The sequence below is a fragment of the Hippichthys cyanospilos genome, chromosome 1 (assembly GCF_059441005.1).
Source record: "Hippichthys cyanospilos isolate Australia breed blue-spotted pipefish chromosome 1, RoL_Hcya_1.0, whole genome shotgun sequence".
Lineage (NCBI taxonomy): Eukaryota > Metazoa > Chordata > Actinopteri > Syngnathiformes > Syngnathidae > Hippichthys > Hippichthys cyanospilos.
The window spans coordinates 26,672,868-26,691,522 of record NC_142369.1 but is presented as its reverse complement, the minus strand read 5'-3'; the positions used below and the strand labels follow the sequence as shown (position 1 = coordinate 26,691,522).

The following is an 18,655-nucleotide window of genomic DNA, read 5'->3' as shown; positions in this document are numbered from 1 at the left end:
CCATGAAACGCAGATTGCTTCACACATAATGACCTTTTTTTCCCCTTGCTTGGCTCAATAATTATTTGATTGTGCAGAGTGCTGACTTCACTGTAAACATGAGTGCTACTCGCACATATAGCCTGAGTGTATAATCAAATCAAGACCATTGATACAAGGAGTGAACAAATATCTCTTAGTGTGTGACAACAATGGAGCTTTGTTCTGTGGGAGAACCCTCAGAAAGCTGATACACTGACCCAAGGTAGAACACCTCTGGCGACTGTGAGCCCGGCTTGTGCTCAGAATTAATTGGCTCTGCTTTTATTGGATAATTTGGCCATTAACAAGACCAATCTGAGTTAATTTGGAAAATGAGAGAATATGTGCCTTGTCATGACGACTATGGGAAAAGGCCCATTGAGAGAAGAATACACTCGGGTTTAGAGTTGGAAGGTAATTGCCTCAAAAAAAAAAACAAGTGAAAAGCGTTCTGTTATACAATTGAACTAGTATGATTCATGTGACCAAAACGATGCGTTGCTGAGGTCTGCTGAGTCCATTGGCTCAAATTACAGCACTACAGGCTATAGCTATCATGAGACGGGTCCGCTAAGCTCTCGCCCTTACCCGTATCATCCTGGTCCTGACACATTCACACCTTGGCTCATAGATCAGTTTAGAACTTGGGACACCAGTCGTGTAATTTAACACGCAAGCTCTGGCTGTAGGTGGGAAATTCCCTGTATGGGACAGTGATATTTCACCTTTTGGAAACAAATACACATCTTATTTATTTCTCACTCTTTGTAAAGTTACATTCGCCCTATGCGTCGAAGTGGCTCGTGAGTGTCAACTGCAAACATTTGGGTTTAAAATACTGTATGGAAACAAGCACAGCAATATTACGAGTTTCCGGAAGGCTCTTCTGAGGCTGGTCGACAATGTGAACTAAGGCTTGGCACAAACGGCGCATGTCTGAAAACCTGATAAACAGTGGTTCCAAAGCTTCCAACACAAGGCCTCCGGTGCTTCGGAGCCAAAGTGCTACCTCTGCTGCCTGCTGAATCTGATTACAGCAAGGCCTCGGGACAGGCGGGTCATTGAGAGCACAGACATGAGCAAACAATAAGATATTATCTGAAGGAATCTTCAGTTTTCCAAAGGAAAATGCTCTCTCAGTGTCACATTGACGATAGGATCCTCAACCTGACACTGAATCAGCCATTTCAGAAGAATGAACATTGCAGTCCATTCACACACGCTCACTAAAATAATGACCGCTCTTTTTTCACCCTTGTTTTAAGGAGGTTCATGGGTCTTTGCGAAAACAAAGCTGTGCAGAAACCAATGCATGCAGTCGACTCAGAAAAAATGCATTTACTGTGATTGCGTGTGGAATTAGCAATCCCATGTTTTAGTTTCTTCATGAATGTATGGAAGTAAAGGGAATTTATTTTTAATTTTAGAGCGTTGGTTGTTCGTGGTGTTGTAGTTGTGACGTCAAATACATATGCTTTTGAACAGAGCAAGATCCAATGGTGCCCTGGTTTGACCCAGTCTGTTTGTTCTTTTCAAATAGTGACATCTTGTGGTTACTTGGCCACACTCGTTTTGTTGACGTGCTCGTTACCGCCGGTGGCTCGTTCGGTTTTAACGCACTCTTCTCTCGCAATTCTGCGATTTTCCCGTGAGATAGGCCCATGACAACAAGTCGGATAAATTATGATATTCCGGGAATGTTGGAACTACATCCGTCTGTATTGAGTTCCCTAATTTTCACCAAACTTGTTGTGGCATTCTATTTCGTGCTATTGATATTTGTTCTGCTTCCAACCAAATATCTATACCAAGGTACACTTTGAAATATTCTTTTTAAAAAAATAGAAGTTAATTAGTCGTGGTGCAGAGAGGCGAAGTCAAGTCTCGCGACGTTTCCCCCGCTGTCGAGCGCCTGGCTGCAAAGAGGCGAGAATACGGTTGCAGGGGTACTAGCAAACACCTCGTTAATTCTAGTACTCGAAACAGAAAGAAATTACGATTTTTCAATGTTTGGTGCTTACGCTGCTCCAGAGAACAAAAGACCTAAGTGCTTTTAGGCCAGACGTTATTTCCAGCATCCCGTTGTCAGGTGTGATTTGGAAATTACGCCACCACTGAACATACATTGTATATGTTCAGATCTAACGGTTAGCTGACAGGCTACCAAAGCACAGCCATTGGGGTAATGGCGTTGAAAAGAATTCAGAAGGTGAGTGTTTCATTCTTCCATTAGCTGTTATTATACCTTACTTGCCATCAGTGTGTTTGATGTTTGACCCCTGTCCGGTAAGATGAGGATGATCCGGTTGTCGCTGCGGTATACTGATGTTCTTGTCTTCATTTTTCACGCTATTATCCCAGCTTGAGGACAAACAAAGACCAGCTAACGTAAAGTTAACCAATTTTGGCTTCGCATCTGCGTTGCCACAGTAACGCCAGCTGAGAAAGACCAATATTTGTTCAGATTTCGTCTTTATCATGATTAATTATGAGCAGATATGAGTATTTAACTGTTCCTTAGTGTAATTCTCCAACAACTTCACCGGTTAGCATCAGCTAACATTATTGCCCCCCCCCCCCCCCCTTTTTTTTCATTCCCCCTTTTCTTTTAAACCTGTGCAGGTTATGACTTTCACTTAGTTACTTCTGGGTAGTTGATATTTTCAAAGCAGGTCTTAGGAGTTAGACACGTGGTGTGTTTGAATGACAGCTGCTAGCTGGTTGCCAAAATTGAACCCTAGTGTTGCTGTTTCCATTTATGGGCTGGCAAATGGGGCACCGCGGTTGGCCAAGGTGTGTGTATATTTTTATACTGCCGGATAGTTTGTGAATAGTGTTAGAGACAGCATGCATACTCCAAGATGCTGAAATGCACATCTCATCTTTATGATAGAAGTGTCTGGTGCTCTTTTAGTATTGTCTTATTAAAGTGAGACAGTGATGCAATATGAATGTCTGCATTTGCAATGATAGCAATAGATGTATGTTAGTTATTAATGAGGCACCATAGGTGCTTTTGGTTTCCAATATTATGTTCCTCTCACAGCTAAAGGAATGAACAAAAAATATTGAAACATTGAGGCTTATTTACTTTGATATTCAAGTAAGTTCCGGATTTCATGCGATTCTAATTTTTCTTTTCACGTCGAAGACAATCTCTGAAGAACCAATGATACAAACAGTAGAAACATCTTGTTCTAACTTGATATTGCATTACATTGAATATATCCATTAGGAATTGCATCCAATGTGGTTTTATTAATCATGTATGACCCGACGACACAGGAGGTTTCTCAATAATACGTTTTAGGTGCGTTAAATCCTATCGGTTGATGGTTTTATCAGTACGACATATGAAAACAAAAATGTATTCAAATCTAGCAACCAAATTTTTTTCTTTAACCCAGACAGCCCAAGTTAAGATCTCTCTTTCTTTGTAAAACCGTCGTGTTTATTTGATCTCATTTGCTTGCGCTGGTGTGTCTAACATTGGGGCAGCCACCTAAGTGTGTCTAGTCCTGAAACAAAGTCCCATAATATTTATCCATCTTGAAAATATTTAGCTTTATTTACAAAAGTTTGAACGTCTAGATTACTTGCTGCAACATATATTTGACTTACTGTTATTTTTGTGCACTAATATTTGTCAATTAATTATGTCTTACAAATATAGTTATATAATTGTGAGTCTTTAAAACAGAAATGTGGTCATAGCAATGTGAGTCATGACTGTTTTGAAAAGAATCTAACCGGTTGCCATCAGGAGCTGTCCGACTTGCAGAGGGACCCCCCTGCTCAGTGCTCTGCTGGACCAGTTGGAGATGATTGTAAGAATTGAATATATATTTTGTTATTTTTCTATTGGACATATTGTGCAGTATGTAGTAAATAGTGTGTTACATTCCGCAACACCCTTGCAATATTTTTTGACGGTTTACAGTACACGCACATACAGTAAGTCCAAACATTCAGTCTCAAAGAAGTTTGAGTATTACAGAAGATTGATGAAATGATATCTGAAACCAAAATGTCAAGCTTTTGGAAACTGTTCATTTCTTTGCACTCAGTACTTGGATTGCCCTCCTTCTGCATTAAATACTGCATCCTTGCGGCTTTGGCATGGAGGCCAACCATCAGTGAACTCTGCTGTCAGTTGTTGAGGTTGCTTTGATAGCGACATTCAGGTCATCTACGTTTTCGGCGGTTTGGTGTGTCTCTGTCTCATCATGGTCTTGACAGTACACTTTAGATTCTGTATGAGGTTTAGCTCAGGTCAGTTTGCTGGCTAATGAAGCACAGTAACAACCTGGCCATTGAAGCATCTTTTGGTGCGTTTGGCAGTGTGGACAAATGCCAAATCTTGCTGTAAGAAGAACCTGTCTGTAGAAGGAAGCATCAAGTGATCAACTTTTATAGTAGAGGCCTGCTTTGACCATGGACTTCAGAAAACACATCAGACCAAAACCAGCTGATGGCATGATGCCACAAGTCATCATTGACTTTGGAAACTTAACACTGAACCTCAGTTAAGGTGGATTTTGTGTCTCTCCACATCTACTTTTTTCTCAACAACCCTGGTCAAGTCAATTCTGATCTTCACTTTTGTCCAAGAGTGGCTTGACAACAAGGGCTCCACAGACACAAGACTCAGCGCGTCTTTGTGAACACTGTCCGAATACGCGATTAGATATTTTCTTGACAATCCTCTCGAGGCTGTGTTTTGTTTTGTTTTTTTTACTGCTGTGCCTTTTCCTTCCACTAATCTTTCTACACAGCACTGTATAAAAAAAATTATGTTCTTCAGTCAAGAGCTTTCATTTCTTACGGTCCGTGTGGAAGGGTGTCAATGACTATCCTTCGGACATATTCTCCAAAGACCAGAACGAAACTTTTTTAAGAGTGGAATTGTGAAATGATGTGTTGAATTTACTCAATATTATTCAATTGTACACTAAATCATCTGGGTCCAGATCCATTTTTAAGTGGCTCTATAACCATTTAGCATGCATCTGGATTCAGATGTTTTTATTCAAGGTAAATTCAATGTTTTTTTGTTTTTTTTAACGCCCCAGTGTAATTAGTTGCATAAGGTATAAGACCATGGCATTAAGCTTTTTCACTATACAGTATTCAAACTTTCTGAGACGCTCAATTTTTGGATTTCACATCCACAATCATCAACTTCTATGTGATAGTTTTAAATGGTCCAATTAAGTTTCATGTTCTAACATGAATGGCAATATATTAAGCTTTTTCATGACATACCTGTACCACATCACTTTGTTCAATAATCCACAATGAGGCGCTATCCAGCTTCAGATGTATGTAGTTGAGCTCTAATGAAATTCCTTGGGGTGTCAACTGCAGTGTTGTTTTTGTTTTGTGTTTTTCAGTGTTTCATTGGCAGGCAACAATAATGGGTCCGGTAAGTATGATTATTATATGATTTCATTTGAAGTATGCTACGCAAGCATTAGCAATAACTGCTGCTGTTCCTTTGCCACTAGAGTGACAGCCCCTATCAGAATGGAGTGTTTTTCCTTACCATCCACTTCCCCACAGATTACCCATTCAAACCACCAAAAGTGAGTAATCGTCTGCCTTCAACAGTGTCATGAAATAGAATATCATTATTTCTAGGAATTGACAACTTTCTTGTTAAATTACAGGTTGCATTTACAACAAAAATTTACCACCCTAATATTAACAGCAACGGAAGCATTTGTCTGGATATACTGAGATCACAGTGGTCACCTGCACTAACAGTATCAAAAGGTAAGTAGCAATGAACACAGGATCGATGTAGCTGTATGTAGAATGTATATGCGGTAGCTCAAAAATGGATGAAGTTAAAGCAATTTCAATGTTGCCAAGTTGAAATATCCCTGGATTCATGAAAACATGTAGTAATCATGTTTATTATGTGAAGGTCAGATTAGAATTGTATGGATAAACCGTCACATGTATTTATGTCAGCATTAGTTCTGTCGATTCCTGAAAAAAACAAGCCTTATCTGCCTATAAAGTGGACTTACCTCTGCATTTTGATGCAGTGCTTTTCAGATACACCAGCACACAAAATGGTCTAATGAACACTTTCGTAGACCGTATGCAGATACCTTTTATAGTGTTTAACCTTTACTATGGTGATGAAAATCTGTGTCTTTTGCATAAATACACCTGACATTCCAGCTGTAACATTTCACTTGTTCAATATTTATAGCAGCTTGTAGCGTTTTGACATCAAATATCAACTTGTAAACAATGTGAACTCAGTGTATCTGTTTGAGATGTAAAAGGCCAGACTTGGGCATGCATGTGAATTCATGATGATTGAAATGAAAATACATTTTATTTTCATTACCAAATGCTTTGGGACGACTGCCCATTACCTTGTGAAGTTAGTTTCATATTTGCAACTTTAACATCTTGCACTCTTCTGGGAAGACTTTCTACAAGATCTTGGAATATGCCTGTGGGATTTTTTTTTTTTTTTTTTTGGGGGGGGGGATAAAACACAATGGTTTATTAAAATGTTGATTGTACATGTGTTAATATTTCCACAGTATTATTATCAATCTGCTCCCTTCTTTGTGATCCAAACCCTGATGACCCTTTGGTGCCAGAGATCGCTCATACTTACAAGGCAGACAGGGAAAAGTAAGTACAAAATTTCATGACTTGGTCAAATACATCATATCAAAGATTAAAAGTTGACAGATGCTGCTTGTTTTGTTTTTTTTGCAGGTACAACAAACTAGCAAGAGAATGGACCCAGAAGTATGCAATGTGAGGTTGCCAGGGGGTTGGTGATGCAGGAGGAGAGCAAAAGAAACATGTTTGATTTGTAACTGGAGGCTTAGGAAAAAATAACAGACAACCTTTTGGACAAGGCGGCAATGTGATGATGCGCTGAGCTAATCCGATGTGCTGTTATTGCGACGTGGATGGATCTCAGCAGGACCTGAAGGGCTCATGGAAGCACCCCCTTTGCGAAAAGCGGACACTACTGACAGCCCATACGCCACACTCAAGACTTTAAACTGTTACCCTTGCTATTGTTCTTGCTGCCATCTACATGCACACCTTTCATTGTCACGTTCTTGTAATAGCCGGATTTTGGAAATGATCACCTTGATTTGGGGGATGCTGCTTGTATCCTGTTGGATGTCTTTTTCTCTTACTGTATTTCCATGGATTTAGTGGCCTTTCTGTGTTCTGATGTTTCGGTGGACGTGCATTTGAGACAGAATGTTCCCAGTTCAATACAATAATGGTGCAGTGCCATTACCAGCAGCTGATCATATGGCACATACTAACATTACTCCAAAACAATGTGAAAATGTAACGAAAAGAAGGACTGATCAGATATCTTCCTTTGCTTTTGGAATCGCAGCATGTAGCGTTAATGGCACTGGAGCTTTATCTGCCCTTCCGCAGCCCCCAACACACACGCATATATGTGCACCTAGGTCAACTGGCAACTAGATTTTTCTCACATTTTGTCATTGCTCACATGCTGTTATCTTGTATAAGTATCAATTCATGATGGTTCTGCCAAATGTTATAGGTACAAACATTGCTGGTATGACCATGGCTACTTCTTGGCATTTAGCTAAGCTATGTGTTACCTCCTCAGTACAGTTACTCAGGTATCAAGCCCCATCATCAGCCTTTGTAATAAGCAGCGAAACTTGGTGAGGAGAAAAACACCTGAAGCCCATAGCGAGTTCTATTACGTTCATAAAACTGATGAAAGACAAAAATGATAAGACCTGTTTGTTTTACTTACTTAAGTATTCATTTGGTTGGAAAGGAGGCTCTTTTCACACTCCATTGGGTTTTATGAACAAAACTTTGTTGTGAACAACTTCATAATGTTTATGCTACTGATGCTCTAAAGTGGAACTGAAGTAATGCTTTTCAGGGTAAGTTAAAATGACATTGTTGGCTTTTTTTACATTTCAGATGATGTAAAGCTGCAGTTGTTCAAGCTCGATCATGATTTCATCCTGCAGTAAACAACCTCAGCTGACCATTTTATCCGGTTGCCACGTTTAAATGTTTAGTTTTGTCCTGTTGTCATGCCATGTGGTGTGACTATGATCGGAATGTGTCATAATATTAGTTTCAAGTTTATACATTTTGACTGTTGGATGAAAAAGTTGGTGTGTGCAATTTTTCCATGTATTGATGGTGCCAATATAAAGGGACATATTTAATAGCATAAAGTGGAAGAAAACTGTACATTATTTAACACATCTGAAATGGTCCACAGCAAAGCATGAGCATTTCGTAGCTTATTGCTAGGTTTTAGACCATGTTTTAGATTGCAAAATTTATTGCCGTTGAGAGGTTTTGAAAAGCTACACTAAATGAAGTCAAGAGGTTCTTTTGTTTAGACTTTATGTACATTACATTATTTAACTGGCTATTTTGTTTCAAGCTCCTCCGACTGAATGCAGCCTCAATCCATTATGACTGATGTTCCCATTGCCTCTCGTGCTCAATAAGGTTTATCCAGGCAGCTTGGCATGCTTTGCACTCTAGAGAAACGTCTCAGCCAATTGCCAGATATCAGGGATTTTGTTATAATTCATTGCCGAACACATTTGATGAAACTTTAGCCTTAACCCTCATTTTGTATATACAGGGAAAACATTTGAGTGTCAAATGCCTAAATTAGATGTCATGGCTTGTTTGTTTCCTTAAAATTGTTATTTTGTTCTTAATTCGGGGCTGGCTTTCACGCATCTTAAATTTTGAAATATTTGTGCTTGAAATGTAACATTGAACATCCACATCTCCTCACGTTGTCCAAACAAGGTAACTGTTGACATTGTCATTAAACATGAATAAAATCAATATTGTCATTTACAATTTTCTCTAACGTACAGCGCAGTCAGTTTGGCCCATAAGAGGTCAATAAATTCAAGCAATAATGCACAGCTGTGAACTGAAAGTCATTAAAGGTCAAGCATCAACCACATAATAGCCGACTGAGAAGTAGCAACACGTGCAAAGACGCACGTAAGAGAAAGGTGAAGGATCTTTGAATTATTCAATGATTCTGTTAAGATTAACGTTCTTTTGGTTTAGTTACCAAATACACCAACCTTCTAATTCTAATTGTGAAATAACGGAACAGCAAGAAATGCAAAGATATTTCCAAATTTTTGACTGGTACTGTATTTTGAAATGCAATTCGGCGGACCGCAAGCCACTTGCAAAATAAATGCAAAAGACAAGGAGAAATTGTGCTCGCACGTCAAATCGAATCCGCGCAGGTCCTTCACAGTTAGTTGTGCAGTGAGACGTAATATACGATTAACCACTGTCAGATTAATCTAAATTTCTGACCTGATGGTTGCCACATTTGGAATTGAGAACAAATCCGGTGTAACAAGGCAGTGTTTACGGAAGCAGGTTGGGCTTGATTTCTTTACCTAGATAAATTATTCTTTTCTTTTTTTTCCCCCCAGAGCGTTGTCTGAGTCAAAAGTACCATTCGGGGGTTGCACATCAATGCGTTGAATAACAAAAAGGCCTGACCATAATTGATTTGATGCCGCATTTTGTATTCCTACTGATATCAAACAAACACTGCTCCCTCGTGCCGTCTTTTCATTTAGCTTCCTGGTCAGCTGAAACAAGCGTCATCGCTGCCACTCCTCTAGCAAGGAAGGAAGGGCGCATCCCGGATAGGTAGCAAAGCTAGCTGGCTAGCTTAGCACCAGCTCATCTCAAGCATGGCAGTAAACCTCAGCAAAAACGGCCCCGCGTTAACTGCAGCGTACAAAGAAGTCGTTAATGAAAAATCCGATACCAACTGGTAAGAACAATAGGAAACTTTGAAGCTGAAAAGGGAAACTGCGATTTGATGCTTGCTAACATGTCACTCGTGAAGTAACGTTAAGTTGTAGGCAGTGTTCACTCGATTGTCTTTAGCGTTGAACATCAGCATGTGTTACCTTGGCCAAAATTGGGTTGCTTGAGCTATTTATTCGGTTTTTAGGCGACTTCTCGCAGTTACGATGAATAGACATATATTGTGCTCATGAACGATCATTCATTGGAATGCCGCATACAAATGGGTTCCGAGTTGTTTGATGCTTTGCATGTATATTTGTTTCTTTTTTGTGTCCGAGGTCTGGCAAGGCACCCACTTCCTCGTTAAGCAAGAAGGTGACAAAAGTATTAGTGTGCGACGAACTAGTGTAGTTGTAGAACCTTGCGCACTAGTCTTTCATTTTTAAATAGTTGTCATCTGGTGACGTCATGTGCATTTCAGATATTTATCGCAAGAAGCTTCAAAGACATTTAGATTTATTTTTTAAAAGGGTGGGCCGATTACCTGGCACCCTGGCAGTAATTATTAAGATTAAGGAAACAATATAGAATGATCTCAGATATTTACTGCATTCCCTGTACTGTAGTTGGGACATTGGGCAGCAAGCTTGTGTAGGGGGGTTCAGATAAGTCACAAGCATACATTTGCATCAAAGGTTAAACCATTCGCTTTCCACTTGTTTACATTTTCTTCTTTAATTGTTGGCAATTTGTAGTGGGCCGCTAGAGCAGAGAGGCCTGTCGTCCGCTTTCCCATAGGGCCCGCCCTTTTTCTTATCTTTGACATTTTTCCTCTTTGCTGTCACTTCTACCCTTGTATGGTGGCATCTCAGCAAACAAAAAGTTCAAAAGATTTACTGTTTCACAGGTCACTCATTGGCCCATTTTTGTCTCTCGAAAAATTTCACTAGAATTTCAAATTCTTTTACATTTAGGGTGTTACTGTTCATTGTTTATGCTGACAAGATGGTGTCTGCATTGCTGCATGTTATATGGATTACATTTAGCAGTTTTGTCCACAAACAGGAAATAATCTCTCGACAGCAAAAAAAAAAATGTCGTTTTACAGGAACACTATCCTTTGAAAAGATGCCCGTTCCATTGTTTTGATAAGAAAAAAAATACACTTCTGCCACTCTGTTGTTAGTTTGTTCGATAACCGGATTGTCATCATTGCGCCCATTGTTTATAATATAATTACTTGCATCATTCATGGCAAAGTGCATTGATCAGCTTGCTATTGTACGATATCCAGAAACACAGAATGGGGTGTTAATATTCTTTTGCGGGCACATGCAATTGGTGGACTTGGTGAATGCTTGGTGGAAAACTTGAAAGGATGAATTTATGGGTACGCATCATCAATAGTGTTCCAATGGGTCATTGGGTGTTTCCAGAGGCGGGCAGCAGTTGCCTTGTTGTAAAGCCACTTGGGGGCCCAACTGTGGTCAATCCTCTTCAGCCATAGCCACTGTTGAGAAATGTTAAGTTTGCTTTTTATGGAAAAATGTGGTTCTCCAGTCTGGAGCGCTTGCTCGCTCATCAAGTGTGGAAGTACACAAGCAAGACAGGTGTGAACTGTGCACATCATAAAATGTCACTTGAAACAAGACATTTTGTTTTATGTTGCGTTTGTCTTCGGCAGCGTATCCCACTTTGATCAGTTGATCGACGGTCGATGGCTGCCTCCAAAAGTGAAAATGCAATCATTGCGTTTACTGCCCTTTATGCAGGTGTCATTTGTTCTCTCAATCGCTTTTCGTTTTGAACATAGAATTCATTACTGGGTTTGAGCTCCATTAGGTCTTCGCAGTAACACAAAGTTGTATCAAAAATTGCAGGGGCCGTGTCACCTTGAACAGATTCCTCCACCGAAACCTGTTACTCTGACTATTGCTTTTAAGAGAGGGTGACTAATGTGCTGTAATTTTTCATCTTTGGGGTATTTATAAAGCATGTCACATACATGCTATTAAGATGCCAGGATTATTTTTTAATTGTTGAATATGTCATGCGTCTTTAATCAAGTATGACTGCTCTGGCTCATTTCACATGTAACAAAACAATGCATAAATCAAACTTCAAAGTCATAGAATTATTACAATAGAGCACATTTTGTAATCATTTTTACTGAATGTCCCCCTCAGGGCTTTGTTCACCTATGAGGGAAACAGTAATGACATCCGGCTGGCAGAAAAGGGAGGTGAGTAATTGGTGATGTCGTTTGTCAAGCTTTTGTCATCTCAACAGAACAAAATCAAATGTGTGTTGGAATGTCTCTGTCAGCATGCAACCACAGCACTGGCTGGAAGATCAGCACAAAAGCAACCGCTTGCCTCTGCTGTCTCAACCCGTCATTTGCAAAGGCAAAAATGTTCCCTGTTATACAAGCGACCACAGCAGCCATTTGACTTTTCCCACAATGTTTGTCAATCAGATGGAGGATTGGAGGAGATGGTGGAGGAACTCAGCAGTGGAAAAGTGATGTATGCCTTCTGTCGGGTCCAGGACCCAAACTCAGGTCTTCCTAAATATGTCCTCATCAACTGGGTCAGTACTGCATTCCACATCAGTGTATTTGTTCTCTCTCGCCTGTAAACATCTCATTAAAACCAATTGTTTGTGTCTCAGACGGGAGAAGGAGTGAATGATGCCAGGAAAGGACTTTGTGCAAATCATGTGAGCTCCATGGCTAACTTTCTTAAGGTAACACTGCACTTTTTTAAATATACATCTGACTTTTCTTCTGCCATCTGTTTTTGTTTAAAACATGCTGAATTGCACATTTTTAATCTTTGGAGAACGCCATGAAGAAAAGACCATTCATCAAAGCTGCGTGCGTCTGTGGAAAAAGGCTGTGTTGGAGTACTTTCAATGTCATACATCGTATATCATAGAAGCATGTGCCGGGATAGACACCAATTTAACACCAGCTTTTGTCAGACCGAGCACTCAATGGAACTTTAATTTTAATGTGTTTCAGGGGGCCCACGTCACAGTAAATGCCCGAGCAGATGAGGATGTTGAGCCTGAGGTGATTATGGAGAAGGTGGCCAAGGCCTCAGGTGCCAACTACAGCTTCCACAAAGAAACCTCCAGCCGCTTCCAAGACAGCGGCCCTCAGGGTCCCGTGGTATGCACTCATTCATTGATGCTCATGTCCTCTACAATCAAGTGATCGGACTTAGCTGGAGAATTTCAAATGGGGAGTTTACAAGTTTACGCTGTCTAATGGGTACCTGTTTAAAGCTGAAATGATTTCCCTATTTGCCTCCAGCACAAGTTCACTTGCTGCCTATATTGTCTGCAACGTTATTTCAAATTTTCAATTTCAAAATTTTGATGTGCTTCAATACTATCTAAAAATGTTTTAAATGGGGTAGAAATTGATTTGAAAGATTTGAATCACTACAATTTTGTGACGTCCTCAGTGGACACTTTCACCTGCTGGGCAAACCATCACACAGCTTGGCCAAAAGTGTGTTGACATGCTTTTGTATGTTTTTTCAGCTTTTACATTTGAATGTTGAAATATTTGCTTCTGCTCTTCGGTTCTACTGTACTTTTTCCTTTTATGCCATTTTGATTTTGCACCAAGCATAGCGCGGCAACGCTTCAACGCTGTGAATGCAGGTGTTCCCACATAAAATAATGTTCAATGGACACAACAGGTCTGGCTCAAGGATACTCTGATACACTAGAAATGTGAATTTTATGTTTACTGTTGCTTTAATTTAAACAAAGCATAGCTACACATGCGCCTCCTCTTTCATGTCTTAAGCAACACCAAGTCTTTCTCTTGTAACTACTTTACCTTCAAATCATAAAGGTCATTTTCTGGCTTAGTCATTCGTGTCAAATATGTACACTCTTGTGCCGGGCTGCTGTCAATTCATGCCCTGTCCTGCGCCTAGTGCCGCGATCAATAATGCAAAAACCAAGAGTGGTGAGAAAAGGGCTTTATTGTCTTGTCCACATTGAAAGGCTACAGCTAACCTGCAACAAGGTTGAGCTGTAGAAAAAAAAAAAGCTGGATACATTTCTCTTTGATTGTTTTGATTGTGAAAACTCTGGCGTTAACGTGTCACAATTTAACGATTTATGTTCAGCTGAATACTTTGTGATATAATGAAGCAATTGCCATCTCTTCTGCTCCAACTCTGCTTTATCGCCCGATGAATTCATGCTAGTTGTCCTTGCTGCAGGGGTCCGTGTACCAGAAGACCAACGCTATGTCAGAAATCAGGAAGACCAATAAGGACACTTTCTGGGCACAGGCGGAGGTAGGTCCTATTCAAGTTTTCACCGCTGACCCAGACGTAGGAGGAACGCCATTTTACAACACATCTTTCTGGTTTAGTTTGTTTTTATATTGTTTTGACGTGCATTTTCATTGCCATGGGAAAATTAAACCTGCACTCCACTTCTTCTTCTTGTGCCCCAGAAAGAGGAGGAGCGACGGCGCCTGGAGGAGCGGCGCAAAGCAGATGAAGAGCGCCAGCATCTGGAGAAAGAGAGGAAAGACAGGGAAGTCAAGGAGGCAGCACTGAGGGACAAGAGGGACAAGGAGAGGGCCGTTCAAATTGAGCAACAGAAGTAGGTGCCGACAACTGAGCACTCGTAGTGACAGTCGTTTCTGACATTGACCTGATTTCATTGGTGTTTTGACAGGAAGTATCAGCAGCAGCAGGAGGCTGAAAGCAGAGAACAAGAAAGACAACGCTGGGTCAGTGTCTGTCTGCCTTTATTTTGCGGTTGGGGGGGCGATTTGAGACTAAACTGTGTTCAATGTTCTGGTGTTGCTGTTTTGCAAGTTTTATGTGATTAGCGTGCAGATTTTCATGGAGAAGTCAAAAGACTAAGTGATTAAAGTCAACATTTATTGTCACCAACATCAGGAGCAGCAGGGCGAGGCCCAGGAAGCCCAGAAGAAAGCAGTCAGACAAGGCCAATCTGTGGAAAAGGCCCATGTGAGTCCCACTCTTTCAATGTCTTCCCCAATGGACCATGCAATTATTCATATCTCTGCTCAAGTCACCTTCAAATTGTATTTAAGACATTTCTTCTCATGCAGTGGCAGTAATACTGTACATTATAGATAAGCAACAGGTAACCCGCAACAAGGCGGAGGTATAGTCAAATTTAAGTTGGAGCTAAATTCTGTATATATATTATTTATTGACATCGTTTTCACCTTGCGTTTTTCTTACCTTTTAATCGTCTTTATTGTCGTCTTTACTGAAGGAGGCGGCTTCCCTTATCTCTCAGCGAGCTGTGAACCCCAGAGACATGTTTAAGCAGAGAGAGAGGGGAATAGCTCCCAGTGATTCCAGCGTGTCCTCTACTGCCCCTACCAGCTCCCAGCCAGGTAAAATTGCTCCGAAGGTCAGCTGCTCCTCCATCTCCACTCTTTGGGTAGCGGTGGCTGCAAGCTACCAATTTGTCCAAAACACACTCTCTTGTAGAGCTCAACCTGTCCATGGTCACACTTAAACCTGTTTGTCTGTCTCCATCATGTGTCTCCTTTCTTTTTTTTTTTTTATCCTCTACCTGTGCATGTTTTGGATTCCTTATGCTCAGGGCGTCTGCAAAGCCCCTTTCTCTCTAAGTATGAAAGCGAGCAGCCCGACTCCCCTCAGCGCCAAACCTCCCCGCTGCCAGCAGGCTCCGCCTCTCCTGTCCACGCTGCAGGTGTGAGCTTACACACGCAACGCAAAACATCGGGCGATGGACAGTCAATCGTTATTGTGCCAAGGCATACCTTTTACATCTGGCAGTTTGGCACAAGTAATAAATTAGTCAGTACCATAATAAAAATCAGATTTGCGCTACATACTGTAATTGTTTACTGTAATTAATGGGTTAGCCAGACAACAAAATGAAGGCAAAATGAACCATGACTTAGAATAAAAGAAAGCTGAAATATACATTCTTCAACTGGAGTTGTTAACTTTGTAATCACGGTGTTCGCTACGGCAACTTCACAAATTGCCATCAAACGAGTGTGGCATAAACCTAAATCAATAAGTTATAAAATCGCAACAATAATCCAAAAAATCCTGTACCTTTATCTCTTCATATATTTTGCCGTTATGTGCAGTTGTGGTATTTTGCCATGTTGACTTAAATTTGACTAATTGTTGATCTCTAATGCGAGGGTTAAAACAGAACATTGATTTTAAATACAGTGGGTGGTCCTGAAAGGTATTGCATTGAGAAAAAAACCCGCCACACACACATATCTATTGGAACAAAGTGGAATTGTTGTGCTTGCCACTATCTGTTTGTTGCTGGCACATCTTGCTCGAGTTTGGACTTATTTGTTGCTTTATTTCTTTCTTTTTTTTTTTTTTTTGCAATTTCACCATTGTACTTCCAATCAATCATACTATGTTGGTATTTTAATCACTCGTCACGTCCGTTACTGGTGGTGGTTTTCGTCCTGTGTGGGCTTGTGCGTGTACATGCATGCCTGTGCTTGTGTTTTTGGGTGATAAGAGCCAGATGTGGATGATGGACAGTCCAGGTGTGAGTATGCCGAGCCGGAGGCGGCCCCCGAGGAGCACTTGAAAGGTGGGGCACCGGCTCTAGTCTTTACCCTTTCACGTACTAAGTGGCCTTCTCATTGGCTTCATATTATAATTTGCCAATGGCCCTCTTTCCCATCAGCCGCGCTGGCCTCTCCAAGTCAGTTGCTGCGATCGGCTGCCATCTGCTGGCCACTATAACCTTTTTAATTGATTTATTTTATTTATTTATTTACAGAGGACGCGCCGGCTGACAGTCCCTGTCTGCAGGAGCCTTTATATGAAGACCCCCCTCAGGTGGTTGTTTTATTGCTTTGCAGCATACAAAAGTATATTTAGGACACAGATGAACTAATTTCTCCCTAGGTTGAGGAGGACAACTATGAGGTGACTGCTGAAGAGAAAGCAGATCGAGGAATCTGTGCTCGGGCATTATATGATTACCAAGCTGGTAAGTGCATTTCACTTCACTGTATTGTTTCATATAGGAAGAAAGCGTTGGCGGGAAAGGAATGGATTGAAAGCTCGACTTGTGTGTGTTTTCTGGGGTTTTTTTATGTTTGCATGTTCTTCCTTTGCTTGCGTGAATCCCAACTTCATCCTGCATTCTTTAAATGTGAATAAGCAGTACTAGACTCTAGCTTACCTGTCATCCTAATGAGGATAAACTTTATAGAGCTTGTCTTTTGATTTTGCACTAAATAACTTTTTTTATGTATCCCCCCCCCCCAGCGGATGATACGGAGATCTCCTTTGACCCCGATGAGATCATCACCGGGATCGAGATGATAGATGAGGGATGGTGGCGAGGTTATGGCCCCAATGGCCATTTTGGAATGTTCCCAGCCAACTACGTGGAGCTCGTGTAGGCATGCGCTTTCCCTGGAGAGGCAGGGAAGCAACTTCCCACCAAGAGCTCTCCACTCATCAAGCTGCGCCACATCACGGACCAATGAGAGGACAGTCGACTCAAAGGCCATCTCAAATTAATCGTATCGAACCAGCTCCATCAACACATTCATGTTGTAATCAGGTACCCCACCTCCACCACTTTACCTATAAATGTGTCGCACTTATTCACATTCCTTTCAAAGTGACTTATTCTTCTGCTATCATATTATGTAGCTTTAGCAACAGCAGGGTTAGAGGAAAAAAGTTGGTGGTACGAGCAGATTTGAAACCCTCTACTTTTTATTGCCTTTGTTTCCCTGAAAACCAGATGACCTTTTTCATGTGACTGACTAAAGATTATGTTTGAATTTCAAAGGCTTTTTTTAAGTGGATTTTTTTGTTTGTTTGTTTGTTAATGCCACACTCACCTCCAGGTGCTTGACTTTGTGATGTCAATATCAAATTTGTGAAGTAGATAATGTCTATTTGGTCTTTTCATTTCATTTTATTCAACTTTTCCAAGAAGAAAACATTCTACATGGTGACATTTCCCACGATGAATTCATAACATGTGAAATTGCAGTGAGATGTGAGAGTGGATGTAATGAGTAAAAAGCTTTCCTGTGGCATTTTAGAGTAACAGAAAGTTAAGATTGATGTTGAAACATCATTCTAGCTTTTCAGAGAATTGCTCCTGACCTATTGACAAAATGAAAGTTTGAATATAGTGTCATGTGGTGATATATGCCAGAGTATATTGTAATCCAGCATTTATAATAAAATGAATAAATCCCCTCTGTGGTCGTAACTTCTCGTATTTAAACACATTTCAGCAATGAGAGAACCAAGGGATTTTCTCAGGTTAAACAGGAACCTTATGTAAAGACAACATGTATGTATCTTTAGTCGGTTTCCTGGAATAAAATGGCGTGTGGGCAATTCACCCGTTTAATACATGAGTTTCATTTCATTTGAAATGACTCCACCTTTTCCTATTTGCTTTTTTAATATAGGGGTTGACAACCTTTTTTAGTTTATTTTAACTTGAGGCTTACGATTGGTCTTTGAAACAAGGGCAGGTTATTTATAGCTAAGATAATATCAAAATTGTATGTGTGAAATTGCTTGTTCCTTGTTATAATAAACCAGTCATTTTATCTTATTCATATTTGTGTTCAATGTACAATTTTAAAAAGTTTATATTTACTTTTTTTTTTTTTTTATTACTTTAGTGTAAATTAATGTCCTTAATGAATAAATAAAGTACTGTACCATACATGTCAAATGAAGTGTGAGGGGGAGAAAAAGGCTAAATCGGTGCAACGAATATCACAAGATTCTTGACAATGAAAATGCTCGATGGGTCG

At 40.4% G+C, this 18,655-nt stretch overlaps 2 protein-coding genes across 9 annotated transcripts; both read left to right on the top strand.

Annotated features, from left to right (window-relative positions):
* The first annotated feature begins 1,657 nt into the window (after positions 1 to 1,657).
* Positions 1,658 to 8,886, top strand: ube2d4 (ubiquitin conjugating enzyme E2 D4). The gene is made up of 7 exons (XM_088418875.1): positions 1,658 to 2,230; positions 3,785 to 3,848; positions 5,415 to 5,446; positions 5,529 to 5,606; positions 5,691 to 5,796; positions 6,588 to 6,681; positions 6,769 to 8,886. The coding sequence occupies exons 1-7, from the start codon at positions 2,207 to 2,209 to the stop codon at positions 6,812 to 6,814; spliced, it is 444 nt and encodes a 147-aa protein (XP_088275001.1). The 5' UTR covers positions 1,658 to 2,206; the 3' UTR covers positions 6,815 to 8,886.
* Positions 8,887 to 9,651: 765 nt separating this feature from the next.
* On the top strand, positions 9,652 to 18,085 carry dbnlb (drebrin-like b). 8 transcript variants are annotated; one of them, XM_088424366.1, is made up of 16 exons: positions 9,654 to 9,853; positions 12,018 to 12,073; positions 12,308 to 12,420; positions 12,502 to 12,576; positions 12,854 to 13,003; positions 14,076 to 14,153; positions 14,315 to 14,466; positions 14,542 to 14,596; positions 14,769 to 14,840; positions 15,115 to 15,238; positions 15,451 to 15,561; positions 16,369 to 16,443; positions 16,540 to 16,557; positions 16,636 to 16,694; positions 16,764 to 16,848; positions 17,130 to 18,085. In XM_088424366.1, exons 1-16 carry the CDS (start codon positions 9,771 to 9,773, stop codon positions 17,264 to 17,266), a joined length of 1,443 nt encoding a protein of 480 aa, XP_088280492.1. In that variant the 5' UTR covers positions 9,654 to 9,770; the 3' UTR covers positions 17,267 to 18,085. The 8 variants fall into 8 exon arrangements, with proteins under 8 accessions (XP_088280485.1, XP_088280502.1, XP_088280492.1 ...); XM_088424359.1 differs by having other exon boundaries at positions 9,652 to 9,853; positions 16,369 to 16,557; XM_088424402.1 differs by lacking the exon at positions 15,451 to 15,561 and having other exon boundaries at positions 9,655 to 9,853.
* The last annotated feature ends 570 nt before the right edge of the window (positions 18,086 to 18,655 follow it).

What these genes read in the sequence shown, in the direction of transcription:
- ube2d4 (XM_088418875.1), top strand. Translation starts at nt 2,207, where the DNA reads ATGGCGTTGAAAAGAATTCAGAAG. An exon ending in CGTTGAAAAGAATTCAGAAG is followed by an intron (nt 2,231 to 3,784) that starts GTGAGTGTTTCA and finishes GGTTGCCATCAG; the next exon opens with GAGCTGTCCGACTTGCAGAG. An exon ending in TGGACCAGTTGGAGATGATT is followed by an intron (nt 3,849 to 5,414) that starts GTAAGAATTGAA and finishes TGTGTTTTTCAG; the next exon opens with TGTTTCATTGGCAGGCAACA.
- dbnlb (XM_088424359.1), top strand. Translation starts at nt 9,771, where the DNA reads ATGGCAGTAAACCTCAGCAAAAACGGCCCCGCGTTAACTGCAGCGTAC. An exon ending in CTTTCTGGGCACAGGCGGAG is followed by an intron (nt 14,154 to 14,314) that starts GTAGGTCCTATT and finishes CTTGTGCCCCAG; the next exon opens with AAAGAGGAGGAGCGACGGCG. An exon ending in AGCCGCGCTGGCCTCTCCAA is followed by an intron (nt 16,558 to 16,635) that starts GTCAGTTGCTGC and finishes ATTTATTTACAG; the next exon opens with AGGACGCGCCGGCTGACAGT.